The following is a 17,981-nucleotide window of genomic DNA, read 5'->3' on the forward strand; positions in this document are numbered from 1 at the left end:
CCTGCCGCAGAGGCACGCTGGTGCTGGAATGTTCTGGGCACCATGTTCCGGAGGAGGAGAGGAGGGTGCAGGGGAGGGGCTGTTCTGGCCCCAGCTTGGGGCCTCGTTCTCCTGGGCCCTGAGGGGGGGCGGCATATACAAAGGCCCCGCAAGCATCCCCTGGGTCCACACCCCACTCCTGCCCCCACAACCTTGAAGCTCTGGCCTCAGGGTCTTCCAGAAAGACACCCAGTGTTGCTGGGCCCAGCCCCCAGGTACCAGCAGGCCAGAGGACGGGGCCCACGGGTCGTGGGCGGGACCCTCGGCACACAGCTCCCCCCGGTTGAGGGGGTCTTGGCCCACCTCGGAGGGCTCCGGAGGATGAGCCAGCTGGCAAGTGTGGGCTTTGAAAAGGCAAGGGCCACGTGCGTTGTCCTCACCTGCCAGGTGGGCCGGTGCGAGCTCCCGTGGCCCCCTCCTGGGACTCTGGGGCTGTCTCCCTGAAAGGGGGGTGACGCTGGCTGGGGCGAGGGTCACTTAATGTGAAGGTGTCCCCAAAATACAGGCAGGGGTACTGTGCTGGGCCACCCTGACCTCTCCAAGAACAGGAATCCGACCTCCAGCCCAGGGCTAGGGCTGGCCCTCCCGGGTGTGAGTGGCCGAGGTCCCTGGCCAGGCCACAGTTTGCCCGTTGGCAGGAACGTGGCCCACGCTGGCTCTGGGGCAGGCGCCTCTGGCTGGGGTCCTTAGCCCAGCGCCTTTCTGCCTGGTCGTCCCTGCTCAGAGCTGCGGCTGGACTTGCGGTGGCCACAGGGGCTTGCAGGGCGGGGACAGCATCTGGGCGCTGTCCTTGGGACGGGAGGCCTCTGCTCCAGAATTCGGCCTCTGGAGGGCGGCTCCGTGAGGGCCACCGTGCACCAGCAGGCCCCACACGGCCCGGCCTCAGCCCCCGTGGTGACTGCAAGGTCTGGAAGGTTTCAGTGCTGGGACGCGCGTCTGGGGCCTTTGTCACCCTTCGCTGCCTCGGGTGAGCAGGCACCCAAGGGCCCTGCGGGGGCAGCTCCCCCACAGGGGTCGGGGCCTCTGGGAGGCGGCCCCTCCCACACCAGCGCAGGGGCCCTGCAAGGCCACCCTCAGCCGCACCCCCACAGAGGGCACCCAAAGTGGTGGAGGCGGTGGCCAGCGTCCCTGAGAGCCCCCACGGTGGCCTCGGACACCAGCAGCCACCTTGGTGGCCCAGGAAGGAGGGAAGCTCAGGGCCGCGTGGACCCTAGAGGGCCCCAGCCCTGGGATCCCGCGGGCAGCCCCGCGGCCCCCAGCCCTCACCTTGAACCCGATGCCGCCCTTCTTACAGCACAGGCAGGCCAGCATGAGGACGATGACGCTGAACAGCCCTGAGAAAGACACAGCCACCACGGCCAGGGAGGACGACCAGGGGAGCTCGCTGAGCGGCGCGCCGTCTGCAGGAGAGCAGCACGGTTGGGGCGGCCTTGGCCGGCCCGCCGCACCCAGTGCCCCAAGGTGCCAGATTCAGGTTCCCCTTGTCCCCGCTGGGAGACCAGCCAGGCCCCGGCTCCCCTGCCCCCCGCAGCCAGGGCCCGGCCTCAGCACCCAGAGACCCCACAGGCAGCCGGGGCGGCGGATAGGCCTGAAGTCCCACGGCCGGCCACTGGGCGCCGCTGTGGCCTCAGCGGGCGACGTCGGGTTGGCAAAGCAGCTACAGCCCGCCCAGCGCCTGACTCTGGGGTTCATGGGCACCTTTCCGAGAGGGCAGGGTCTCGGGGGCTGCAAGGGGACCCGTCTCTCCTGGATTCCAGTCACAGACCCTGGGTGCTTCTGGGCTGAGGCCAGCAGGGAGCCCTCTGCAGCACCTGGTCCACGTGGCACCCTCGTCTCAGGTGGGGAAACTGATAGCACGATCTGGGTGCCCCAACCCCAGAGCCTGGCTGCCACACTAGGGCCCCCGAGCAGAGCTGGGGCTTTGGGACACTTAGTGGGCATCCCCTGGACAGAGGAGACAGCACAATGACCTGGCAGCTCCACCCCAGCCTGCCCCGTCCCTCCACACCTGGCTCCAACTCATGCCCCCTTCTCTGGCCCCTGAGCAGTGCAACCTCTCAGGACCCCGTCACCACCCAGCACACCCGCTGAGGCAGCTGCCACTTCTACCCGCCAGACAGGCAAGGAAACGGAGGCTCAGCAGAGGTCAGGGGCTGCCATGGTGGCACAGCTGACCTCAACTGGCGTGCTTCGGCCAGGGCTGTGGGCTAACAGGCATCTGGGAGGGCTGCCTGGAGGTGGTGTGAGCCTGGGAGCCTGGAAGATGGGGTGGGTGCGGCCTGGGCTTCCTGCTCGGGTCGCCAGGCCATTCCCCACACCCACACAGGGAAGAGGGACCCGGGGCAGCCTGGATGGGGGGCCAGGTAGGGCTGGGGCAGACAAGAGGGCAAGACCCAGGTCACCACGGCAGGGGTGCCAGCTCAGCCTGCTCGTGGTGAAGACCCCCACGAGGGCAGCTGTACCCAAGGGGCCAGGCCGTGTCCCTGACGCCACAGGGCTGAGTGGAGGCCTCAAAGGTGAGATTTCCGGAGGGTATGTGTGTGCACGCACAGGCAACCCCCCACACTGTGCAGGCCCCCACTGAATAGTCACACCAGACCCCCCACAGCGTAGACTCGCAGGTGCTGAGCAGCTGGCACCCCCAGGAAGCAGTCGGCGCCCTCGAGGACCGTGCTGTTGCCATGGCACCCTCCCTGCTCCATCTGTGCCCGCTGGCGTCACTCGCTCCCCTCCTGCCACCTCTGCCCACACTCTCCCGGTGGCCGAGGATCCCCAAGCAGCTGGGCCCTTCCCACGTAGGACACACTGCTGAGTGCACAAGCCCCGCTGCAGCCCCAGGGCCTGGGGCTGGTCTCCCGGGCCTCAGAGATGGCAGCGCACGCCGTGGCCTGGCACTCAGGGCAGGCTGTCCCCAGGAGGCCCATCCTCAGCTCCCCTCAGCCTCTGCCTCAACCACCCGCGTCACCTTCCCATGACCCCATGCCCTCCAGGGCGCCCTCCCACGGTCCCTTGCCAACATCCAGCAGGCCCCGGTCACAGGGCTGGGCAGGGGCGGGGCCCCTCTGCACAACATGCTGGCTCAGCAGAGAGCGAAGGTGGCAGGTCGGACACAGTGGGCCTCCCCATCCCCTATGCCCGGAGCCCCCACGTGTGCCCGGAGCCCCCACCTGTGCCCGGAGCCCCGACCTGTGCCGAGAACAGTAGAAACCACAGCCCCCCCGAGGGCCACAGCATGTGTCAGGAGCTGCACCCAGAGAGCCCTCCCTCAGACCCGTTACCACCATTTTGCAGATGAGGACGCTGAGACCTGTGGAAGTTAGTGGCTCGGTCCAGGTCACCAGCAAGCCTGTGCCCCCTACAGCCAAGGCAGGACCCCAGGTGGCGGCGAAGGGTTCCGACAGCCCCTCAGCTGCAGGCTGCGTCCCTCAGTCCCATCGGCTCTTGGCTGCCCTGACGCCCTGAGCCGCAGGCACCGCTGCCTCAGCACGCCTAGCGCCCGGCCTGCCCTCGCCAGCAGGGCCGCTGCTGCCTGGCCCCGGGTAAGGCAGACGCTGAGCGCCAGGGCCAGTGCCCCGAGCACCATGACACCTGTAGTAACAACACAAAACACATACACGCCCACACACGTGGGCACACACACAAACACATGCGAACACATGCACAAACACTTGGCACATGCACACAATCACGCATGTGACCACAAGCTCAGACACACTGTACACTGGCCCACACACATGAACATGCATGCCCAGACATGTACACACACACACACACACCCCACATGTACACGCGAGCATGCACAGTTATGCACACATGCACGAACGCACACACATATCCCCTCGTTCAGCCCCACAGCAAGCTGCTCGGCACATACCATCCCCACTGAGCAGGGAAGAACGCTGAGGCTGAGCAAGTCACAAGCCCCCCCAAGCGTGGCCCAGCTGGTGCATCGGGGCCCCCCCTGCCCACCCCCTGGGGAGGGGCCCCGCGAGCGGCCAGGGAGGCCTGTGGGGTCTGCCTGGGGCCACAGAGGGCAAGAAGGGAAACGTCAGCTGGGCCCTCACTCCAGGACACTCACACCTGAGACAGCAAAAGCTGCACACGGCTTCACTGTTTCTAAAACCTCTTGACGAGCCCATTTAAACACACGTCATACGTCCAACTCCTCGACACCTGGTGTCCAACGGCGGCCTCCCCCAGACGCTTTGGCCCCTGCCTGGCCTTGCCACAGCCGCCGATCCCATCACGCCTCTGCGTGACCCTAAGCAAATGGCTGCAGTGAAGCCACGTGGAATCAGACCCCCAACCTGCCACCCCTGCCGGCGCCCCGGCCCTCTGCGATGCTGTCCGGTGGGGTCCCCAGCCACAGTGAGAACATACGCAGCTCCAGCTTGGGGTGCCGGCGGGAGCCCACGATCGCCACCCCCGAAAGCAGTAAGCACATGACTGCCCAGCTGTGGCTCCGTAACACCACCACCCCCTAAACGGGGGTCCCCAACCTATGGTGAGCAGTATAATTATGTCATTATATGTTAAAGTGTAATAATAATACAAATAAAGTGCACAGTAAATGTAATGCGCTTGAATCATCCCAAAGCCATCACCCCTCCCCCACAGTCCATGGAAAAATTGTCTTCCATGAAAACAGTCCCCGGTGCCAAAAATGTTGGGGACCCACCAGGATCCTGGCAGCCCTCAAGTCCCCCATTCACCAGCCTTGTCACCTGTGTGAATCAGCCACCACTCGGACCCCCACATGGTGATGACTGCTAGGTTCCTTCTGCACCTGCTAGGCAGCCTTCCGCTGCCAGGGAGAGCCGGCCGCCAGCACTCGGGACGCGTGGCTTCTTCCTGTTCACTCACGTCACACTTAGGGGTCCTGTTTCCTTTGTAATTTGTCACTCAGGTTACTCAGTCTCACACTGCCCCAGATTTGGTGAGAGCTCCCTGCACACGCAGAATCATGGCCCCTGCAACTAGCTGTCCACCTCCTGACCCCCCAAACCTGTGGCTGTGTCACCTCGAGTGGCAAAAGGGACTTTGCAGATGTGAGTAAGGTCAGGCCCTTGCAATGGGCGATCGGTGTGGATTGTCAGGTGAGCCTCGCACCATCGCAGGGCCTTGGGAGCCGGAGGCACCGAGTTGGAGGAGGGGCAGGGACACGAGGGAGGGGCCTGTGGCGCAGGAGGAGGCCGGAGGACCCTCCCTGGGAGCCTCCACAAGGAACCGGCCCCCAACACTTGAACCTCTGACTCCAGAAGTTAAAATAATCAACTTCTGCAGCTTTAAACCACTAAATCCACAAGAATTGGTTACAGCAACCGTAGGAAACTAACATTAATACAACAGCCCTTCCAGGTGGTTCCGCCAGTGGCCAAGCAGAGCCCTTGAGGCCAGGCCTGGCCAGAGCACCTGCCTCCAGTCCGCCTTTGCTTCCTGGGGCGCAGGACAGGGCCGAAAGGGGGGCTGCCCACAGAAAGCTTGTCCAGACACGTGGGTCCCAGCGGGCCAGGTGTCAGTGCTCAACGTGACACTCAGATGTGGTCCCGAGGGGCGGGGGACCAGGGCATGTCTGCCCACAGTGGCTGGACATGCTGCTTGTCTGGAGTGACAGGGTGGGCAGGACCAGTTCACCTTCGAGGTCACCTGGGCCAGGTACCATTGGCAGGTTTAGCCGGGGCCAGGCTAACCCTGAGTCCTCTGGCTCCAGTGCCAAAGTCAGCGGCCGTTGTCCAGCCCTGGGGGTGTGAGTGCCGCTGCCGAGGGAGGAGGGAGAAGGCAGGGCCCAGGCCAGAGCGAGGTGGGCAGGGCCGGGGGGAGGAGAAAGAGGTGCAAAGGCAGTGAGTGGCTCTGAATCCAGCCCCGCCCACTGGTGAGGACCCACCCACTCGCCCTGAGTGGCCCCGCCTCTCTGCCCCCCACCTGCCCCACGTGGCCTTTGTGAGCCTGGTGTCCCCTGCAGGGAGGTGGTGGACCCATCATCCACTGTGACCCTCACCCCCACCAGGAGGCACCCTCTGGCCATTTCACACGAGAGGGCCACCGGGTTCAGAGGGCAGGAGCCTTCCCGGGGACACTGGGCCGGTGGGCAGAGGGGTGGGCAGGGAAGCCCCCACACTGCCCTGGCACCAAGCATGTGCACGGTCTGGGGTGGCGCTTGCTCGGAAGGCACAACTTGGGGATCCCCACCCCCCGAGTCCTGACATGTGGCCCTTCGTAGGAAGGTCACTAGGAGAATCGCAGGAGTGGCCTGGCTGAGGTGAGGGTGACCCCTGGCCATGTCCCGCTTGGCAATCCCCCCCGCAACAGCAGCCTGCCCAGCCCAGGCAGAAATTGCAGCCTCTGGCTGCCCCATCCCAGGAAGCCTGCGTAGGCCCCAGGGACCTGGGACACGTCATCTGACCCGGCCCAGCACCTACGTGACTGTCCCAGGACTGAGAGTGCAGGGCCCCCAAGGCTGAGAGCTGTGACATTTTCTGTGTAGGGTCCAAACTCACTCTCCCTGACCCTGTCCAGGTCTGCCTGGGGCCACACTGACCCGCCCCCCCATGCCCACACAGTGTACTCCATGTCCCCTCTGTGTCCTCTCTGTCCGTGCCCAGCCCCCTCGGCCCCTCTGGCTCCACGGAGTCTCCCTCCTCAGCACTGTCGCCCAGCATGAGCACCCCCCACCCCGGTGAGGCCAGGACTGTGTGGAGTCCAGGGGCTCCCAGGTGGGGAGCCACGGGGTGTGGCCTCCATGGGGTAAGGCCAGGCCTGCACTCTTTCTGCTCACACCCCCTCTTCTTGAACTTTGGGCCCTGCCTTCCAGGGGCTCCAGGCTCTGCCCACCCATTAGACATGCCCCCTGCCACCCCGTGGGAGCAGCAGTGACCCCAGACCCTGGCTCAGCCTGAGGCTCCAAAGCTCCGGGCCGTTCCTGCATGGCCGGCTGCACGCTTCCTCCTTCTGAGCCCCCTGCACGCAGGGCAGGGGCCACTGGGACCTCTGGGACCCCCTATGCAGCCCCCCATTCTCTGCTCAGCCCCTCAAGTGGCTACTGGTGTCTGCCGCACCCTCTAGCAGTGCAGGCCCCTCCCTCTGAGGCTGCCCTTTCACCTTGGCTGGCCTGACAGCCAGGGTCCCCTTGCACAGACCAAGCCTGGTCTGCACCCCCCAAAAATGCCACCAAAATGTCCAAAAAAGATCACCCAAACAGGCCAGGAGAAGCAAAGATGCAGACAGGAGCTGGGAGCCCCCTGCCCGCCCACCGCAGGTGCGGCTCTGTGGTCAGTGCAGGAATCGCAGACAGGACCCCAGGAAGAAGCTGGCGACACGTCAGGGGCCTGTGGGTGGCTGAGAGCACAAGGTGGAGCTGACTCAACCCCAGGAGGGGCCGGCAGCCTGGGGAGACTGGGCAGGAGGGGCCGCCCCTACCCCCCGCCGGCAGAGGAGTCTTTTTCTTATCATTATGTTGAAGCTTCCGCTCCAATCAGACTCACTGGCACAGGAAGGGGCTCAGAGTCCGGCTCCCTCCTGCGACACACAAGTTGTAAAAGTCACGCACACTCGCACCGCACCGCTAGAAACAATACCTCGGAGGAAGCTCCAAACAGGTGAAAGGAGCTAAAACGTTTTGGAAGAATGAAAGAGCAGCAGAGGAAGGAAGCTCGTCTTTCCAGCTATTAAAGCGACAAAGCTTCACCGATGAAACCCGCACCGCGGCGTGCGTGGTCAGCCGTGGGCAGGGGCCCGCCGTGCCCTCCACTTCCCCCCACACCACGCGTGGGAACAACTTCAGGTTGATTACATCCTTCTAAGTCAAATTATAGCATCTGAAAAAAAGATAGGCAAACATCACGTTTCTTCGTGGAAAGGGTTTTGAGCTCAAAGCAATGGAACAGATCACAAATGGAAAGATCGAAGGGTTTGGCTTCGTAAAATGTGTGCTCGGTAAAAGCTGTCAAGTCGGCAAACCGGGAAGAGACTTAGCGAGAATGCGACAAAGCGCTGCCGTCATTGCCACACGGAGCACACAATCGGCAAAATATAAACCGTGCTTCAAGACCCCAGAGCATGAACAAGCGAATTACATGACGTCAGCCCACAAATGAGGAAATGCAAATTGTCACAACCTCAAGAGAATGTTCAGCCTCCATCGCAGTCACAGAAATGCACTCAAAACTCGACCACCTGCCCCTGGACAGCAGGGGCTTTACCAGCTGGGAACCAGCGCCAGCCACCTCGCTCTGCTGGGTGCCAGGTCGGAGCAGCCCTGCAGACCTGCCTTCTCCTCAGCCCCGTAATTCCACGTCTGGGAATTGAAACCGAAAACATAACCTAGACTGGGCGCGGTGCCTCAGGCCTGTAATCCCAGCAATTTGGGAGGCTGAGGTGGGAGGATCGCTTAAACCTATGAGTTTGGGACCAGCCTGGACAACACAGCAAAACCCTATCTCTACCAAAAAAAAAAATGGGAAAAAAATCAGCTGGATGTGCTGGTGGCTGTAGTCCCAGCTGCTCAGGAGGCCGAGGCGGGAGGATCGCTGGAGCCCAGGAGTTGGAGGCTGCAGGGAGCTGTGATCAGCCTGGGTGACAGAGCAAGACTCTGTTTCAAAAAAAAAAAAAGAGAGAGAGAGAGAGAGAAGAAGAAAAGAACCTAGAAGACACATAAATCCAGAATAAAAACACGTTAAAGAGTGAGAATATTAATGCCACAGATGGAAAAAGCATTTGCACAAAGATGTTCACTGCAGTGGTGTTTGTAACAGAGTGAAAAGCAGCCTGAACATTCAACAGTGAAAGAATGACGAAATAAAAACAATGGTACATCCGCAAAAATAGCCACAAAGGGTGAATTTAAGATGTTTTAAATAAACGGGGAGACATCAATAGTGTTATTCTAATTAAAAGAAGCCAGGCATGCGGGCCCAGGGGAAACATTCGTTATCTCAGCTGCGGGGCCGCGCTCATGGGTGCGTACACAGTAGGTGCATGTATGTGTATCTGGCGAGCTCTGACATATCTTGTACGTAGATACATCAGAAGTAGCCAAAATACACACTGCAGACACGCGCAGTTCAGTCTGCCTCAATTGTACCTCCACAAAGTCGGAAACAAGAAGCAGGACATGGCCTGTTTATAAATCCTGATCACTACGACGTCAAAAAACAAAAAAAGCTGGAAAAAATATCCCAAAATGTCAACAGTGGCTGTTTTGGGTTTCATTCTGCACTTTTCACGTTTTCTATGATCAGCATGCAGTGTGCTTGGCATCAGATGGTGTATAATTTTATTTAATTATCCAAACCTGACGCCGTCACTCCCTGATGCCCGGTGCGCACAGAGTGGAACCCAGACGCCCGCCCAGGGCTCTCTGCCTCCCCACCCCTACCCCCAGCCTCCCCTCCGCCTGGGACGAGGCCTCCTGGGCCCCCCTGCAAAGCTGCAAAGTGACCTTCTACTGGGCTAGCCAGCCTTGAGGCCACACACGCCCTGGGACAAGCTGTCCGGGGACACTGGCCATGCCGTCAGGCCCCTCTGGGGACCCGCAATGGAAGGCACTGAGCACAGCGGGGGAGGGGATGCTGACATGACGTGCCGACGCCGTGCCTGGGGGCGGTCAGGCGGAGTGGGCACACAGACACGCACGCACACATGTCCACAGTCCTGCTTGGAGCCAAGGAAACGCTGACGCCATCAGTGAGGAGGACGGTAGTGCCCGGTACCCCTCAGGGGGAAGCCCCGGCCCAGGTGTCCCCACGTGATAGGGACAGGAGACGGAAGGTGGAGGTGCCTCTGCCAGGCAAACGAAGGGGCAGTGACCCAAGCTCTCTCCCGAGGCCACTGGACAGCCAGTGTGCAGAAGGGATGGCACCCTGAGAGCACTCGAGGCTGGGGCAGCCCCGCCAGCCTCCTGCACCTTCTCGGCACCTGTCCCTCAGCCCCTGTCCTGAGCTGCCCTGACCCAGCACCTCCTCTTCGGCCCTGGACACCAGCCTGGACACCAGCCCTGATGCCAGCCCCTCCTGGCCCACTCACTGGGTGGTCTCGGGCATCCCAGCTCCTGATGCAGCCCCTCCCCCACAGCACACCGGGACGCCAGCGGGAAGCCCCCGGCCTCTGGATTCCCATCTTCTCCCCGAGGCCAGCCCAGGGCCCCAACCTCTGCCCTGCAGCCACCAGCCCACCAGGTCACTGATCACACCTCCCCAGGGGTCTGCAGCTGCCACCCCCGGCTGTTCTGACCCAGGCCACAGGCACCATCTAAAAGCACTACCCATGACGCCTGCCAGGCTCACGACAGCCCCGGCCCCCGGCACCCCGGCGCAGTGGGCTCCCTCCTCCAGCCTTGCCGCGTGTCTGCTTGTCCAGGGCGCCCACAAGCACACGCCCAAGACATGGTATTCAGGAGCCACTGCCAGAAAGGGTGGCCAGCCCCCACCAGCCACACAACACCCAGTGCCTCAGTTTCCCTGGGCTACCTGGAGCAGCGTGCCCTGCTGTCTAGTCTGGCACCTGCTGCTCTGAGGAACAAGAGTGAGTTTTTAAAAATGGGCAATAACAAGTGTTGGCGCGAACACGGAGGAGACGGCTCCCACTGCTGGGGCTGCCGCAGGCTGCAAGGAGCTTCGCGGGTGGAACGTCCAGCGATTCCACGGACGTGAAGCACCCAGAACAGACAGAAGTGGGTCCGTGGGGCTGGGGAGGAGGCATGGGAGTGACCGCTGACGGGTAGAGGCTTCCTTTTGAGCTCACGAGGATGTTCTGGAACTAGATGGAGGCGGCGGGTGCGCACCACGGTGAAGGTACCACAAGCCCCCAAATTACTCACTATAAGATGGTTATTTTATGTTATGTGAATTGCACCTCAACACTTTTTTTTTTTTTTTGAGACAGGGTCTCGCTCTGTCACCCAGGCTAGAGTGCAGTGACGTGATCGTAGTTCACTGCAGCCTCCAACTCCTGGGCTCAAGCGATCCTCCCGCCTTGGCCTCCCAGAGTGCTGGGATTACAGGTGCGAGCCATTGCAGCTGGCCTCAATAAATTGTTTTTAAGTGAGCAGTGTGACACCAGTGGGTCCACGCTGGGTTGGGGCTGGCTTCTCTGCCCCACCCCCATGTGCCTCAGTGTCCCCCTCGTGGCTGACTGCTCTTCCTCCGCCGACCCCCTCCTTGCTCTGCGACCAGGGACGTCCACGGTGCCCACAGCCCTGTTCCTTGCCTGTTCCCTTGGGGAAGCCACCCCAACCCTCCTAGAACAGGGGCCACCTAGAACAGGCCACCATCCTGGGGGCCCCATCCCACTGCCACACAGGGGTGAGGCACAGGCCCTGTCTCAGGCCCCAGCGGCAGCCAGATGGGGCCTCCCTGCCCAAGGCAGCCAGTGACACGATTCTCCAGACATCAGAGGACCTCCAGCCCCTCCCCCCACAGTGGTGCAAACAGGATCTCGCCTAGGAAGGGACTGGCGCAACCCCGGGGGTGTGCCGCTGAGCTCTGGGCCAGGCAGCACTGAGGGGGTGGCCCATGTCCCCAGGGAGCCCAAGTGGCTGACACCTGTCGCAGTCACCCCTCCTCCCGGCTCCAGGCTGGAGCAAGTAGTGGGATTCTGGGGGCTCCTGGGGCAGGCAGGCGAGAGGGAGGTTTCAGCTCTGGGGGCCTGGGGGCAGGGTTTCTCTGCAGAAGTTTGCCCAGGGGCCCAGACACGGGAGCTGCTGGTGAGAGGAACAGAACTCCCCAGTGGGGACAAGGAGTCCCTTTTGCAGGTGGAGAAATGGACCGTAGGTCTGGGCACCTGTGCAGCAAGACCAAACACCCCCTGGGCCGGACTGGGCCTTGCTCACCTGTCTCACCTTCTCTGTCTCCTCCTCAAATCCCCGAGTGATGTGGAAAGACGCCTGCCCGGCCCAGAAACGAGAGGCCCCGGGAGGCTGAGATCAGGCACTAACTCATCTCTGCAGCGAGGGCCCTGGGGCTGGGCGCCGTGGCGGGGGCAGGTGCATACACACGAGCTCTCGCGCATCCTCAGGGCAGCGGCCACCTGAGCCCCAGGCCCCCCCCAGCCTCCCCCTCTGCCAGTCACTTGGGCCCCTCTCCCCACAGCCTCCCAGGGCAGGGGCTGTGTCCAAGGACGCCCCCAGCCCAAGAGCTGGAGCTGCACTGGGAGTGATTATGGGAGGCTTTGGGTCCTAATCCCAAAAGACACAGTCCCGCATGCCCTAATCCTGAATGCTGAAATTGCTAAAGACGTCTAAATCCCCAAAGTCCGAAATCCCAAAAATCACCATCACAGGATAGTTGCATCGTGTTAGGCAGAACCTACCTTGTTGTCTGTACCTGGAAACCAAGGAGATGCCTGTGAGTGCCAAGTGGACAAGGGGTGGGCTTGATTTTAGATGCCAACTTGACCACAGAAGTGGTGAAAACACAGGCACAAAGTACGAGACGTCTCTGCTGCCGGATGACCCCGTCCTCTGCCCCTCACACGCGACGCCACGCCGGCCTTCAGCTGGAGACCAGGCAGCTCAGCGACCCTCCAGACCAAAGGCGCCCGCTGGCCGCGGGTTTCCCCAGCGCCGCCAAACACACCGCGGGGTGGGCTCTTGTTGACGAGGGTCTGACTGCCAGAGAAGGCAGACGTCGACCACCAAACCGACTCAGAATCCGGCAGGAGCTTCGCTGTGGCTGACGGAAGGCACCATTTCCACCAGGCTGTGGTCCGGGCGCAAGTGTGTGCCCACGGACTCCCGTGTGCCCAACAGCACAGGTGGGACGCTTTCTTGGGGAGGGGTCACGGCCGGTGTATCAAATTAGAGAGGAATTTCACACAGAGCAGCACTACCGAGAAAAAGAACGTGACGTGTTCTCTGAGGTCAGCCAGGTCCTACAAGAAAAATGCAGCGACTGACCGTGGCGCGAGGCTTCCAGCCATGGCCGTGACCGTGCCGCCCGCCAGCTCTTGCGGACGACCTCCGTGCCCAGGATCCTTCTGTCATGCGCATTTTCCTATGTCAAATTTTGTTTTTAGTTTTCTTTGTTTTCTTGCTTTTTTAAAGGTTTTCCCCACTATGTTAAATCGTCAGCATCACGTTTTACAATTCGCTATGCTGCATATTTCACGCTCGCGTCATTTCTGACACTGGAGGTACACGTCCCGCAGAGACTTTCAGGGAGTTCTAATTCATTTTATGCATTTTTTGCAAATCTGGCGCCATGAAAGTGCATTATCACAGCGCTGACTCTGTGTGTGAGCACGGAGCATGTGCGTACAAATGTCAAAACTTGTCATTTTGCACATCTGCATTTATGAAAGAAAATTTCGCGGCGTCTTGGCGCTCTGGGCGGAGGCGTACGTGGCGGTGACCGCCGGGTTTCGAGGGTTGTTCCTCGTGGTGTTTCAGACGAACACAGCCACAAACTGGGTGAACACAGTCACCAACACAGTGACGTGCGTTTACACAGTTCCCTTTCTCTGTACATTTGACCTACTTTGGGAACGCAGTCCGCTCACAACTGTTGTTCGGGGCGACTGTTGTCCGTGCGCCTGTTTATGCTGCAAAGCAAGTGCGTTACTGTTGCTTGTTTTATGTGTGAAGCGGCCTGTGAAGGGTTCTGTCTTCATGTGTTTCTCAAACAAATCCCCTTTTTAAACGGTAAATACATATCCTTTAAAGAATCTTGTTTTTTTTTCTTTTTTTTGAGACAGAGTCTCACTTTGTTGCCCGGGCTAGAGTGAGTGCCGTGGCGTCAGCCTAGCTCACAGCAACCTCAAACTCCTGGGCTCAAGCAATCCTCCTGCCTCAGCCTCCCGAGTAGCTGGGACTACAGGCATGCGCCACCATGCCCGGCTAATTTTTTCTATATATATTTTAGTTGTCCATATAATTTCTTTCTATTTTTAGTAGAGACGGGGTCTCGCTCTTGCTCAGGCTGGTCTCGAACTCCTGAGCTCAAACGATCCTCCCGCCTCGGCCTCCCAGAGTGCTGGGACTAAAGGCGTGAGCCACCGCACCCGGCCTTAAAGAATCTTTTAAATTATTTTTTCCAGAATTATATTTTTGGGATTTTGATCTTTTGGGGTTTCCACATTTGGGCTCGTGGTCGGCTTCTGCTGCCAAGAGCCCGTCCCAGCCGACCCCCCCGGGCTCTCCTCGTGCCTCTGACCAGTCAGGGGGGACACGAGGCCACACTCCCCACCTCTGAAGCCCCGCCAGGCCCACGGCCTCCCCAGACAGGTGAGGGGGCTCGAGGGGTGTCGAGGAGAGAGACCGTGCCCCTCAAAGGCCCTGGGCCCAGCCTCACCCGAACCCAGAACCTTCCCCAGAGTCCTGCACAGGCCTGGCACCGTCTGCCACGTGGGCATCGGGTGATGTGTGAGGGTAGGGCGGGCTGAGGCTAGAAGACGACCACCCCCTCCAAGACGGCAAAACCCTGGCAGCTACAGCTAAGGGGAGGCTCCGCCGTTCTCCAGATGGGGTATGGCCCTAAACCACAAACCCAGGATGCGGCAAGGTCCATAGGGTCCCTAGGGCCAGACACACCTTGTCACCATGAGCCACTGGGTCTTGGGTGGGACAGGCCTACACCCACCTAAGTACACACATGTGCACACACAGGTGTGTACACACACACACACACACACACCCCTTCATACACACACCCTGAAGCACGCGCTGGTGTCCAGCCCCATCCTCCAGTGCTGGGACCAGCGTCCACTGCCTGTTGCAGGGACCCCACAGGGTCCCAGGATCCTGAAGCTGCCTGCCCTGGCCCTCGACTGACCAGCACCCAGCACAGCCCAGAACAGAGGACGTTCCGCCAGCTGGGTAGTCACAAGTGACACCCCTCTGCTGATGTAGGACAAACCCCAGCCTGCTCTCCATCAGCACTGGACACCCCAGGGCCCACCCCAGTCTGGGTGTGGGGTGGGTGGGTGCCCCGGATGACAGCTTAGATGGCCCTGAGGGATAGCAGCATAGGTGGCTCGGGAGTCTGGTGAGGACGCAGTGACAGGGGGCCCATCTCTCCGTTCCCGGCCTCTCCCTGCTTGGCACCTTGGCCCCGGCCCACCCTCCCTGGGGGTCTGCCCTCCCATTCACGGGGGGACCAGCCCTGACACCACCAGGCGACAGGTTGGCCCCCAGGGGACTGGCTGCACAAAAGCGTGGGCTGGGGACTGCTGGGCTCCGGCTGCCAGGTCCACAGCCAGACCCGCCAGGCATCCAGGAACGCGCCTGCCACAGCCGCCGTCAGACAGGACTGGCGGGCTGCCTGTCGCAGGAAGGAAAAACGGAACAGAGCCTGATGCGCTGTTCCAGCTCCTGCAGCAGCTGGACACGGTGCCATCCTCGCCCAGACCCCACAGCAAAGCCCGTGGCGGGGACCGGAGAGGCCTAAGTGTCTGTCCCGGGTCTCAACAGGGTCCTTCCTCCTGGTCATTAATCCTCAGGGGCCAGGACCTGCCTTGTGCCAGAAAGACTCCAGGCACATCCCAGGGAAACAGGAGGGCGACATCAGCATTGCCGACAAATGCCTGACAACCAGCTCCCTGGGAAACAGACAGGGAATGTGCCGATTCCGGCGTGAGCACCCCCACCACGGCGCATCAGCTCTGGGGAGCCAGGAAGCCACTCCACATGCCCTGTGGTGACGCGCCCGATGATCAAGGTGACAAGACGTGAAGTGAGGAGCCGGCTCACAGGCCCGCGGCCCACAGCACCCTGCAGTTGGTGTCAGGGCAATGCAGTGAGACCACTGTGGCACCCTCAGGAAGAGCGGGACTTGCAAAGACAAAGATGGCACCGCTGCCCAAGGAAGACCCTCTGCGGCAGCCCCTGCGCCCCAGGGCCCCTGACCAAGGACCTCATCATTCTGTCCAGATGAGGCCACCCTGGAGACGGAAAGCAGATCGTGGCAGTGGGGAATGGGAGTAACGACTAATGGGGGTGGGGGGCAAAAATATTCCAAAATTGATTGTGGTGATAGTTACACAACTCTGAACATATACTAAAAACCACTGAGTTACTCACTTTAGGTGGGCAGACTGCTGGTGTGTGAATTCCATCTCGCTAAGGGGGGACCCGCGGGAGCGCTCAGGGCAGCGGCACGTGGAACAGCCAAGGCTGGACAGAGCGCGGCGCTCGTGCGCACAGCGCGGAGCCTCATTCAGCGGAGCGCGAGTGACACACCACGACACGCACCACGCGCAAACCTCAGGCGTGAGCTGGGCGGGGCGCGGACACGGCGCAGCTGCCCCGGGACAGTGACAGGGTGGGGCCAAGAGGCTTCCAGGGGCTGGAAGAGCTGCCGCTCGCTGAGTCCTGCCAAGAAATCCACGGAGCACGATGCGAGGTGTGCCACGTGCCACAGACAGTCGGATTCCTGTCCTCCAGGGGGGTTCGAGGAGATCCCACGTGGGCCACACCGCAGAGCCCAACCGCCGCTCCACCGCACCAGGCAGCAACGCAGAACGGAATGCGGTTGGTTACCGCGTCCATCTACAGGTGACCACCTGCCCAGGTGCCCTCCCAGCCCACCTGCCCTGAGGTTGGAGGGGCTGCCCGAGCAGGTCCAACCAGCTGCAGGACCTGCGGGGCCGAGTGCAAAGGCCCCTTATTCAAAATTACTAAGACTTGCCAGACAGCTGGGCACAGCGTGACGCCAGAGGGGCCCCACTGTGCGCGGGATATACGGAGGACTCGAGTCAGAGGACGACAACCCCAACCCCATCCCACGACGGCCTCAGACTGGCCTCAGCACAGAGGGTCTGGGGCCCGGGCTCCGCGCCAGCCTGGCCTGGCTCATGGCGGTGGGCAGCCGGGCCAGCTGGTCAGGGCTGCCTGACACCCTGTGCCCAACCAGCAACAAGGAGGGGCCTCCCCAGGGCCCTGGCAGGTGGGTGGAAAGGAGAAGGCGGCATCACCACACCCGACCAGGGGTGAGGCCAAGGCAGGCCGGGCCACACCCACTGTGAGAGGCGACCTGCGGGCTCTCCCGGCCTCCCACTCAGGTGGGCGTCCTGCTGCCTCCCCTCCCTGGCCCTGGGACAGGTGACCCTGGCCTGCCCAGAATCGCCCACTGTGGAGGCCCTGTGCACCCCAGCATGGCCACCTCCTCCAGCAAGGTCCTTGCGAGAGCAGAGGCCTCCTAACCACAGCCCCTGACCCCCACCCCAGGGCTGGCGGTGGCAGACGGACCTGTGTCCTCCCAGAAACCCCACGTACCCGGCTCTGGGCAGCCGCTCCCACGTGGCTCCAACTGCAGCTCTGACCCCAGAGTGACCCTCAAGAGGACCCCCGCCACCGCCCCCCACGGTGCCCAGCCCCCTGACCCCAGAGTCAGGCGGGGGACTCAGTGCGGACGCCGCCTACACTGCAACCGTCCGCCCAGAGAGGCGGCCTGGGAACCGGCTCGGCCGTCCACTGCCCTCATTTCCTCTGCCGCTTCCTCTGCTGGGGGCGGGGAGGCTGAGGCCGCCCATCCGCGGGGCGCTAGTTCCTCTTGGAAAGGCAGGCCCCAGGGACCCAGACTTCAGGGCCCTCCCGGCACTGTGGCCTGTGGGCGGGGCCCACGGGGGTCTCCACAGGGACACGGGCTGTCGGGCCCACTCCCTCCCTGCCGCCCGGGGACAGGGCAGCAGGCCCAGGGGACAGCAGGCCAGGGGCCCACGAGGGTTTGCATCGGGCTCCCATCGAGGGGGTGGCCCCGCCCTTGGCGGCACCAGAGGACGGCCTGGCAGTGTGGCAAGAGGAGCTCCATGAGCAGGAGATGGTGGCCGGGGACCGCAGGCCCACTCGCCACGTCCAAGCAGACGCTGGGCGAGTTGTGGACTCTCCAGTCCCTTTCTGCGGGTCTGGGTGGGCACAAATGCCTACGGGGGCCCTGGAGCTGGGAACGTGGGGTGCAGGGAGGAGCCCGAGCATGTGGAGGGTCACGTTTCCCAGGTCGCCGGTTATAGGCGAG

At 62.0% G+C, this 17,981-nt stretch overlaps 1 protein-coding gene across 3 annotated transcripts in view; it reads right to left on the minus strand.

The window, feature by feature from the left end:
- The window catches only part of AATK (apoptosis associated tyrosine kinase), a 35,282-nt gene that overhangs the window by 13,391 nt on the left and 3,910 nt on the right, over window positions 1-17,981 (minus strand). For 2 of the 3 annotated variants that reach the window (XM_069482976.1, XM_069482978.1), the window contains exons 2-3: window positions 1,306-1,439; window positions 420-479 (exon numbers count right to left, since the gene is read on the minus strand). In XM_069482976.1, the coding sequence (XP_069339077.1) occupies window positions 420-479; window positions 1,306-1,439 (194 nt within the window). The remainder of the gene's footprint in view (window positions 1-419; window positions 480-1,305; window positions 1,440-17,981) is intronic. The other variant, XM_069482977.1, reaches the window with a different exon arrangement.

Source organism: Eulemur rufifrons, chromosome 9 (genome assembly GCF_041146395.1).
Source record: "Eulemur rufifrons isolate Redbay chromosome 9, OSU_ERuf_1, whole genome shotgun sequence".
NCBI lineage: Eukaryota > Metazoa > Chordata > Mammalia > Primates > Lemuridae > Eulemur > Eulemur rufifrons.